The sequence below is a fragment of the Oncorhynchus kisutch genome, linkage group LG1 (assembly GCF_002021735.2).
Source record: "Oncorhynchus kisutch isolate 150728-3 linkage group LG1, Okis_V2, whole genome shotgun sequence".
NCBI classification, from domain to species: domain Eukaryota; kingdom Metazoa; phylum Chordata; class Actinopteri; order Salmoniformes; family Salmonidae; genus Oncorhynchus; species Oncorhynchus kisutch.
In genome coordinates this window covers 46,867,281-46,878,658 of record NC_034174.2, presented here as the reverse complement: position 1 = coordinate 46,878,658, position 11,378 = coordinate 46,867,281, and the positions used below count along the sequence as shown (strand labels likewise).

At 40.0% G+C, this 11,378-nt stretch overlaps 1 protein-coding gene across 1 annotated transcript; it reads left to right on the top strand.

The window, feature by feature from the left end:
• Positions 1-518: 518 nt before the first annotated feature.
• On the top strand, positions 519-7,678 carry LOC109899232 (uncharacterized). Its single transcript, XM_020494320.2, has 7 exons — positions 519-631; positions 952-978; positions 2,734-3,021; positions 3,294-3,575; positions 3,825-4,109; positions 6,996-7,097; positions 7,288-7,678. Exons 1-7 carry the CDS (start codon positions 574-576, stop codon positions 7,350-7,352), a joined length of 1,107 nt encoding a protein of 368 aa, XP_020349909.1. The 5' UTR covers positions 519-573; the 3' UTR covers positions 7,353-7,678.
• Positions 7,679-11,378: the final 3,700 nt, after the last annotated feature.

Sequence of the window (11,378 nt, the reverse complement as noted above, 5' to 3'; positions counted from 1 at the left end):
TGGCCTAAACCGCGAATGGTTTTACAAACCTGATTTAGCTTTTCCTGACACTTTTTCATGTTTTTTGGGCACGTCAGAAAGTGAAGTTACATCTTCGGAGGCTGCTGCTTTTTTTTTAGGTGGCATGATCAAACGGTTAATCTCAAAGTTAGGCTATATAAAAACGTTAGTTTAAAAACAGCAACTGTATTCTCAGCCTACACATGCCTACACACGTTATGCACTTCCAGCAAAGCACGCGGTTTGAAGATAAATATTTTTCTCAGACAGACAAGTTAGTTGGTTTTAAAAATCTAATTGCCTGCAATTATGATACAAAATAAAATCTGTTAAAGACTAATAGTTTGAGAACCTAAAAATAATTACAGATAAATTATTCTGAATGTTCAGCCTCCTTGTCCTCTGCAACATGACATTAGCCCACAGTTGTCATATGAGACTGTGGTTTTCTGTGGTTTTCCTGTGAACAAGCTCCACATCTGCTTTTCTATTGAAACATTTCATCTTTGTCCCAGTCACTGCCACCATCTACTGTGATGTCACACTAACAGTATGTATGTAGCTGTCTAAAAAATGACATTGTTCATCCCTGATATGGCTGGTCGTCTGTTTTTGCTCATCTTCCTTTTCGGTGAGTTATTTTTCTGTTCCATCATCTGTTTGTGCGACAGGATATTCCATTATTCTTTCCCCTCTTTTAGTCTTTTACTTTAGGAACTCTTAATATTTCAACATGTTATGGTTATAATAAGTGTGTCTTATTCCATTGATCATCCTAGTGTTTATTAACATGTTGTACAGATAAGAATGACCACTGCTTGATAACATGGCTGTGAATGCATTACAGTCTGTTCTGCTTCGCCAGCTTGTGTAAAGTGTTCCCATCTCATGTTTTCTTATTTTTCATAATGTCAAAAAGAGCATGATAATGACCCATTTTGTTATGTCTAGATACCTTCCAGTACCTCAAAGCCAAAGGTCAGTATCATTATTATGAATTTTAAGTTGCAATATGTAACTTTTTGGGCTACCAGACTAAACAACGGGTTACCAAAATATTAAAATAATGATTGACATATTTTTAATTAAAACGTTTTTTTGATGAATTCATCCCTACGATTTCATCCTTCCATGAGATGCTGTATACACTGGGTATACAAAACATTAACATGACATAGACTGACCAGGAAAATCCAGGTGAAAGATATGATCCCTTATTTATGTCACTTGTTAAAGCCACTTAAATCAGTAAATAGATTAAGGGGAGAAGACGGGTTAAAGACATGGATTGTGTATGTGTGCCATTCAGAGGGGAAAAGGGCAAGACACAATATTTAAGTGCCTTTGACCGGGTATGGTAGTAGGTGCCAGAACTGCAATAGATCAACAGTTTCCTGTGTGTATCAAGAATGGTCCACCACCCTAAGGACATCCTGCCAACTTGACACAACTGTGGGAAGGATTGGAGTCAAACACAAAAAAATGGTCTATTCACCATTCCATTTGACTGCTCAATCCACTATGGTGACAGAACGGAATGCCAACAAAAAAAGCCTCTATTTACATGTTGCATATGAGTGCATTTCACACTTTCACACTTAAAATTGGAGTTTAAGGCTCGTATGAATGTCCTGCTAATGTAATGTTAGTGTCATCAACTGCATTATACTTAACAATAATTTTAACTTCAACCAGTAAAATGGCTCTTTGGCTATCTTTTGCTGCAGCCTATTGCCATGTCAGTGAGTGTTTAGCATTCTAGCTAACAACTTGCTGCATCCAAAATAGTTATTTTACAAAGATCACAACCAAAATCTAATCTTAGTGACTGTTCTAGCAAGAATCAAAACATCATTGTCAGCGTAGGAGAGCCCCCCAAAAGGTTGTTTTGTTTAGAAGTAATAAATAAATAAATAAAAACGTAAATCTAGGCTATGTTGAACGGGCGCAGATGGCGTGGCTTTCTTACTGCAGCCAAGAGTCACACGCATCTGTACGTGACATCAGTGTGTCGTTCACTGGAAAGTATGGAACGTCATTTTGGTCTTTGCATTTCAATAAAGATACACGTGAAATAACACTGTTTGATGCATCAAAGAAGCTTGTTGACCAATCAGGACCTAGATATGACTGTACATCACATAATAAATTAAGTTTGTTACTTCTTTACGTAGTTATTACAGATTGATTACACTATCACTTGTATTTCATATGTCACAGTGATTCACCGATATGTGTGATGCTGGTAAAGTTTTGTCTTGTGCACCTGCCGCTGCAGCATTAGCGCAGACACACCTCCCCAAGCTCTGGGACAGTTCTGGTCAGAAAGAAATCCATCACTTCTGTTGTTTGGCTGTGCCCATTTAGCAATGTTCCAAAATGAGCATATGTCCTGGTGAAAGGATGAAAATAAAACACATTTACTTAGAACAATAATATGTCTTGAATGAAAGACAGGTCCTTAATCTTTTGTTTAAATGTTGGCAACAGTTTTACAAAAGCAAAATGCCCATCGAAGCCGAGGATTATTGTCTGATAACTCTCTCCTAAGGGCTGTTCCTGGCATGGGTTCTCATTGTTTATTGCTTAAATAGACAACAGCATCTTAATTGTTTTTCCCTTTCAAACTCATATAATATTAAGTTGTACATTATCTGTATGAGTCATTAAACATTGAAAATGAATTTACAACTCAATTTAAAAAGACACTCCATCATCTCTCTTATCTCACAGATCTTCCTCAGCCCAGTCTAACAGTGATTCCTGCAGTCATCAAAGAGAGAGACTCAGTTCAGCTGAACTGTCAGACTCCTCCATCTGTCTCTGAGTGTTACTTCAAAATGGATGGGCAAGTGGAATTCACCCTTTCATCATCCTGTCAACAGACACTCACAGGAACACTACTGGTGTGGTGGACAGGTCAGAGATCACCAGCTGAGGTCAAAATGCAATGTCAGTACAGTGCTACAGGTTCACAGTTTAGATCCATATACAGTGAGCCTTCAACAGTCACAATTCGGGGTAAGAAGCCTATTTGAATGGTTGTAAACAATGTACTGTTGTGCCATCATTACCATATTCCTCTTGGGATATGTTATCATACTGTGTGTTGTCATAAACTGTTACATGAAGCAATCAGGCAATATATTATATATCCTTAATTTCCCATACTGTCGCTGCATAAAGTAATTGACTCAAGATCCTTAAGTCTGAAATAACAAGGAGGGATTAGTCTGTCAGTAAATTTCTCAAAACCACAAAATGCTAAATGCTAAATTCCCCTATTCTCACAGACATTCCCCAGCTGACAGTGAGTTCTACAGTCATCAGAGAAACAGAATCAGTTCTGCTGAGTTGTGAGACTCCTCCATCTCTCCCTGTGACTCACTGTTACTTCTACATAGAGGGGGGAGAGAATCCTCCCAACTCATCCTGTACTCAGACACTCACAGGAACAGAGCTGCTCAAGAGGGCAGATCAAACGTTTCCAGATGTGGTCAAAGTGACGTGTTACTATGCTGTATGGAAGTCTCCCACATCTCCTTTTAGTAACCCTGTCTCAGTCACTGTTCAGGGTAAGTAGGTAGTTTATACAATTATACACTTCACTGTTATACTGTATTAATTATGCTCGTTCTGAAAATGAGATATTCTGTCTTATTTCCTAAATGTCTTCATTGCACATAATGACTTTGTACAAACATAAATGCTGACATAGTTGAACATTTGATTTATGTATTTTCCATACTGTTAGTATGTATGGATTACCTGTAATGTTTTTTAATTGTAACTTTCAAAGAGACACTATTCTCCTGATCTCACAGACCCACCTCCTCCCAGGCTAACAGTCAAGTCTACAGTCATCAGAGAGAGAGACTCAGTTCAGCTGAGCTGTCAGACTCCTCCATCTGTCTCTGTGTCTCAGTGTTACTTCTACACAGAGGGGAGAGATCCTAAACCCTCACCCTGTACGAGTTCACTAACGGGGACTGAGCTGCTCTCATGGGCAGGTCAAAGTTCATCTGCTGAGATCAAACTGAGATGTTTTTACACAGTAGAAACTCACTTTCCATCGATGCACAGTGGTTCTGTCTCTGTTACTATTCTTGGTAAGAAACTATTATTCAGATTGTCTTGAATTATTCTGTTTAAATAACAATCTCATCCAATGTCATTTCAAAATAGCTATTGTGAAGACAGTAAATCCATATAATATTTGAAATGTATGTGTCAAAAGTAGAGTTCTCAGATCCCACGGCAAACAACCACAGAGACAGGCCAAAGCACAATCAAAGGTTCTTTAGTAACTCAGCTTTACACAGTAATACAGTAATATACCTATTAGAAATTTATAAATTGGCTGGGATTTAGGGCTATAGGCTAACTAGAAGCAACAAGCCAAACTAACACAGCGGTTGATTTCCGATCTGTGGCCAATATTCATTTGGGTCTTTCCGAGCAGGGTTTGTTCATTCGGCTCTAAACCGAACAGGGTTCAGATCTTCCTCTCGAGCAGGGATTGCTAGCCGATGGCTGGTTCGGTGGTCAATGGCAGGACGCCTTCTGTCCCTCGCTCCTCACCGGCCTGGCTGCGTGGAAGAGTTGGGTGTAGCCTCTCAGATTCGTCGGTCGTGTCCCCCGTGTCTGTAGTCGTGGGGACACAAAACATACAATTGGAGCATGTACTGGCCAACAATTGGGGTCACACTCAAACGTTCGAAACAAGCACTTTCCTTTAGTAGTGCTGTAGAGTGCGTTGCGATTTGTGTCTTTCCCACAGCAGGGGACCAGCACAGAGGAGCAGCGAGTCGGTCAAGAGGTCCCTGGTCCACTTCCTTATAAGTCTAGTTCTGGGTCATGTTAGAAATCTGTTTGGGGAGGGAGGAGATGTTAGAGAATTGGTAACAGCTGTCTCAATGTCACTTTAGTCCATGCAAATAGGTGTAATCACAACACCCCATACAAGCATGCAAAATAGTCCATACGATGCAATTTAATTTCACAAGTGAGAATGTAAGGAATTAAGTGAAAGGCAATCATTGTAATCAAACAGCACACATGATTAAATGGCACTCATAAATAGGCATGATATCAAATAAGACATGCTGATACGTAATATAAAGAGAATGGCAGGCTCTCGGTGAGTAAGAGTCAGTGTCACTTGTGACATACAGTATACATTATATTCAAATAGAGTGATGCAAAAAGGAGTCTCTGTCCTCTGAACCTAGCTAGCTGCAATCTGAGTGGCTACCCCTGGCTAACGTCTCTGTCCCGTAGCAAGCACCAGTTAGCCTTGAGCTAGCCTCGAGCTAGGCCCATCTCCCGGCTAGCTGAAGAGGTCCACTAGCTAATTATTGGGCTACAAAAGCTCTTTTACCAAATGACCTAGACCCTTTACTGCTGACACAGAGCCCTCCGATCCATCACGACTGGTCTGCCGACGTAATCGTCCGAGGTGGTTTCAACAGGCCCTTCCGTTGCGATGACTCCGACGGCCCATCTGCTATCCCCGGCCCGCTAGCCGTCTGAATCGCCGTGTCTCCAGCTCGACTAGTGTAGTAGCGACTACTGAATCGGCTCCCTGACTCACCTATTGCTACTCATTGGTCCCTATGATCACTCGGCTACACATCTCTCCCTAATGTCAATATTCCTTATCTATTTCTATTTTGGTTGAAGAGCCCCCAGACCTGTCCAATATGCAGAAATCTGCTCCTTTTTCTCTCTGTTCCCGAATGCACTAGACAACCAGTTCTTATAGCCTTTAGCCATACCCTTATCCAACTCCTCTGTTCCTCTGGTGATGTAGAGGTTAACCCAGGCCCTGCAGCCCCCAGCACCACTCCTATTCCCCAGGCGCTCTCATTTGTTGACTTCTATAAGAGTAAAAGCCTTGGTTATATGCATGTTAACATCAGAAGCCTCCTCTGTCAGTTTGTTTTATTCACTGCTTCACAACACTCCTCCAACCCTGATATCCTAGCTGTGTCTGAATCCTGGCTTAGGAAGGCCACCAAATATCCTGAAATTACCATCCCCAACTTCAACATTTTCAGACAAGATAGAACTGCCAAAGGGGGCGGAGTTGCAACATACTGCAGAGACAGCCTGCAGAGTTCGGTCATACAATCCAGGTCTGTGCCCAAACATTTTGAGCTTCTACTTCTAAAAATCCACCTTTCCAGAAACAAGGATTTCACTGTTGCCGCTTGTTATAGTCCCCCCTCAGCCCCCAGCTGTGCCATGGACACCATATGTGAATTGATCTATCTTCAGAGTTCGTACAGTTAGGTGATCTAAACTGGGATATGCTTAACACTCCAGCCGTCCTACAATCTAAGCTAGATGCCCTTCATCTCACACAATTTGTCAAGGAACCTACCAGGTACAACCCTAAATCCGTAACCATGGGCACCCGCTTAGATATCATCCTGACCAACTTGCCTTCTAAATACACCTCTGCTGTCTTCAACCAGGAACTCAACGATCACTGCTTCATTGCCTGGGTCCGTAATGGGTCCGCTGTCAAACGACCACCCCTCATCACTGTCAAACGCTCCCTAAAACACTTCAGCAACCAGACCTTTCCAATCAACCTGGCCTGGGTATCCTGGAAGGATATTGACCTCATCCCATCAGAAGAGGATGCCTGGTAGCTCTTAAAAGTACTTTCCTCACCAACTTAAATATGCATACCCCATTCAAAAAATGCAGAACTAAGAACAGATCTAGCCCTTGGTTGACTTGACACAACTGTGGAAATTGGAGTCAACATGGTCCAGCATCCCTGTGGAACACTTTCGACACCTTTTAGAGTCTATGCCTCGACAAATTGGGACTGTTCTGATGGGGGAGGTGCAACTCAATATTTAATTAAACTGTTCCTAATGTTTTGTATACTGAGTGTATATCCCTAAATCAGTGAAGTAGCATTTTACTGCATTCTACAGTACATATATCATAAAGATATCCCTCTCCTCTCTCTCCATCAGAGCCACTTGATTTCCTGTGGCGTCACATCCTCACTGTGTTGGTCCTACTGGCTACTTGTGGAGTACTTATACACTATGTCATCTCCCATCAATGCCCAAACGGTCAGTTTACCTGTCAATAACTTCCTATAAGCCAATAGGAAATAGTAATGTATAGATTGTAATGTATGATGATTTGGGCTATAGCAAGACTAAGTAAAATAGTAAATCAATGTGATTTGTGTACATGTTGTTTAAGCCAAAGGTGTATGTGAATGACACTAAAATGTACACCGTACATCTGTCTTTTCAGCTGTTCCAAAGAGAAGCAGGAGGGTGGACCAGAGAAATGAAGACTTTTCGTTGACAGTGTGCTAAATCCCTGTGCATACCTAAACACACACACACACACACAAAAACGTATTTTTACATTTAAAAAATAAATAGTTTTACGTTTTTTGCATCTTTGAGATTTCTGTGATTTTTCTTTTGAAGTTGAGTGCATGATGGTGTTGCTAGGCAAGTTGAAAACTTAATGTACAAGGTGTACATACATACATTGGCTGTACAAATCATTAAGAACACCCTCCCCCCAGTTTGAAGTTAGTTACTAACTAGCATTAGGGGCATGGACTCTACAAGGTGTTGAAAGCGTTCCACAGGGATGATGACTCCAAGGCTTTCCACAGTTGTGTCAAGTTGGATGGCTGTCTTTTGTGTGGTGGACCATTCTTGATACACATGTGAAACTGTTGAGCATGAAAAACGCAGCAGCGTTGCAGTTCTTGACACAAACAGGTGCGTCTGGCACCTACTACCATACCCTGCTCAAAGGCACGTAAATACTTTGTCTTTCCCAATCGATGTCTCAAGGCTTAAAAATCTTCTCCCCTTCATCTACAATGCTTTAAGTGGATTTAACAAGTGACATCAATAAGGGATCACAGCTTTCACCTGAATTCAAAAGGTCATGGAAAGAGCAGGTGTTCATAATGTTTTGTTTTGTATACATGTATGCACACATACATTTTTGTTTAACACCACTTTCATTCCTTTTCCTTATTTTTTTTAAAAATTGACTGCATGATAGTGTTGAAGGCAAGTTGCACACAGCAATGTTTATTATTAAATCTTTTCAAATAACAGTTTGTCTCAGTTTATTTTTTTATTTACACATTATGTAATAGTCTGTTTAGCCTGGGTGTGTCACGTTCTGACCTTTATTTCCTTTGTTTTGTCATTATTTAGTATGGTCAGGGCGGGAGTTGGGGTGGGCAGTCAGTTTGTTTTTCTATGATTTTGGGATTTCTATGTTTCGGCCTAGTATGGTTCTCAATCAGAGGCAGGTGTCATTAGTTGTCTCTGATTGAGAATCATACTTAAGTAGCCTGGGTTTCACTGTTTGTTTGTGGGTGTTTGTTTCCGTGTCTGTGTTTTTCACCACACAGTACCGTTTTGGGTTTCGTTCGTTCCACGTTTATTGTTTTTGTATTCAGTTGTGTTCATGTTGAGTATTTCTTATTAAAAGAACCATGGACACTTACCACGCCGCATATTGGTTTCCAACCATTGTTTACAGACAGATTATTTCACTGTATCGGAATTCAATTGGATCAAAAGTTTACATACACTAAGTTGACTGTGCCTTTAAACAGCTTGGAAAATTCCAGAAAATTATGTAATGGCTTTAGAAGCTTCTGATAGGCTAATCGACATAATTTGAGTCAATTGGAGGTGTACCTGTGGATGTATTTCAAGGCCTACCTTCAACCTCATTGCCTCATTGTGAAAATCAAAAGAAATCAGCCAAGACCTCACAAAACAAATTGTAGATCTCTACAGACCTCATCATCCTTGGGAGCAATTTCCAAATGCCTGAAGGTACCATATTCATCTTTACAAACAATAGTATGCAATTATAAACACCATGGGACCACACAGCCGTCATACCGCGCAGGAAGGAGACGCATTCTGTCTCCTAGAGATGAACATACTTTGGTGTGAAAAGAGCAAATCAAGACCAAAACAGCAAAGGACCTTGTGGAGATGCTGGAGGAAACGGGTTCAAAAGTATCTATCTATATCCAAAGTAAAACAAGTCCTATATCGACAAAACCTGAAAGTCTGCTCAGCAAGGAAGGCACTGCTCCAAAACCTCCATAAATAAGCCAGACTACGGTCCCAAAACGTTTGACCCAAGTTAAACAATTTAAAGGCAATGCTACCAAATACTAATTGAGTGTATGTAAACTTCTGACCCACCGGGAATGTGATGAAAGAAATGTAATCCTAAAGTGGTTGTCACGGCTTTCTTCCTGGGAAGGAGAGGACCAAAGCGCAGCGTGGTAAGTGTCCATGGAAAATTCAAACATGAACACAACTACAAAACAAGAACCGTGTGGCACAAACACTGACACAGGAAACAATCACCCACAAAATACCCAAAGAATATGGCTGCCTAAATATGGTTCCCAATCAGAGACAACGATAGACAGCTGCCTCTAATTGAGAACCAATCTAGGCAACCATAGACATACAATTTACCTAGACAGGATACAGCCCCATAAACATACAAACCCCAAACCCCTAAGGCAAAACACATAAATCCCCTTGTCACACCCTGACCTAACCAAAATAATAAAGAAAACAAAGATAACTAAGGCCAGGGCGTGGCAGTGGTGATCCTAACAGACCTAAGACATAGAATTTTTACTTGGAATAAATGTCAGGAATTGTGAAAAAATTTGTTTAAATCTATTTGGCTAAGGGGTATGTTAACTTCCGACTTCAACTTTATTGTAGTTAAACTCAAATATTCTGATTGATAAAAATATATATATATATATATTTTTTTATATTAAAAAGGGTATTATATTTATGTTATTATGAATATAAATGGTAGAGTTATGTCACAACTGCAGCTTTTGGAAATATATGAGAAGGTTAGCTGAATCCAAAGTTACAACCAATTGATTGCAGCATTACCGCAGAAATGGAGGAGGAAAGAAGAAGGGGATGAAGTAGAGAACTGGTCTGTCTGCCCTATATTAAGGACCAAATCTGTCGAAAACATTTTTATAAACTGAAAACTATATCAGTTTCTTTGAGGACCAAAATGTTGACAGCTGTTGCCATACAGGTTGCAAAATAGCAGAGAATAAATGTTTGATGTACCAATTCCTTGACATTCAAAACAACGCAATATTCAACACTTAGAACTTTTCCAATTTAAATTACTGTACAACATTTTTTTCAAGAACAAAATGTTAAATATATGTACAACCATCTCAACTCTGCAGATTTTGCTTTGAAGAGACAGAATCATTAGTCCATTTATTCTGGTTTTGCCCCCAGGTAGCACGTTCCTGGTTACAAATCACAACATTAATTTTAAATGAACGCCTCAAATACTACTGTTGAGAGATTTGGAAAGACAATCAATCAATCAACAATATAATAATACTCTTAGCAAAAATATGTATCTTTAACCCCCTAGAGTCAATGTCCGTGCCCCTGTGGAAACCTAATTAGCAACCTGTTTATTTATTTTTTTCAATAAGCAAATTCATACTTTCTCAAATTTTGATTGCCAGAGTCAAGACCCAGTTGTTTGTTCGATTAGTTCGATATTTACAGACGCGACCCAGTTGTTTGTTCTTTACGTTCCGTTGCCATGCTCAGTGGCAACATTCTTACCCCTTCCATGCTGCTAGCTAGCCAATTAGCTACAGCTAATGGGATAAACAGCTTAAACAAATTCAACGGAATAAACTTCACTGTTATGACTGTGTTCATGACCTCTGCAGCCAGAATAACAGTGAAGTTTATTCCGTTGAATTTGTTTAAGCTGTTTATCCCATTTATACCACAGTTGAGAAGAAAGCAATACTATAAGCACACATTTACCGGTAGAAGTTACATTTTTTGTTGATATTTTCATTTATATAAGAGAATTCCTAATTTCTCATCTTTTGGTTGCTAGAGACTCGACCCAGTTGTTTGTTCGATTAGTTCGATATTTATGGCAACGACCCAGTCATTTGTTCTTTATGCAAGCATGGTAGCATTCTTATCACTTGCTTGCTAGCTACTGCAGCCACGGCTAACACAGATACGACCTCAGCAGTCAGAATAACAGCTAAGTAGCTGTTATCTGTTGACATTCATTTGAATACATCCATAACAATGAGCTGATAATGCCCAATTTTGTCTGGCATTGCTAGTAAAGTAGAAGAAGACTGGTTCAGTCTGCTTTCCACCAGACACTGGGAGATGAATTCACCTTTCAGGAGGAAAGAAACCTAAAACACAAGGCCAAATATAAATTAGAGTTGTCACCAAGATGACAGTGAATGTTCCTGAGTGGCAGGGTTACAGTTTTGTCTTAAATCTTCGTGAAAATGT

Bases quoted from the DNA above. Each gene is read 5' to 3' on its own strand.
- LOC109899232 (XM_020494320.2), top strand. From the start codon at position 574: ATGACATTGTTCATCCCTGATATGGCTGGTCGTCTGTTTTTGCTCATC. The intron at 3,576-3,824 runs GTAAGTAGGTAG...CTGATCTCACAG, and splicing joins TGTCTCAGTCACTGTTCAGG to ACCCACCTCCTCCCAGGCTA. The intron at 7,098-7,287 runs GTCAGTTTACCT...CTGTCTTTTCAG, and splicing joins CTCCCATCAATGCCCAAACG to CTGTTCCAAAGAGAAGCAGG.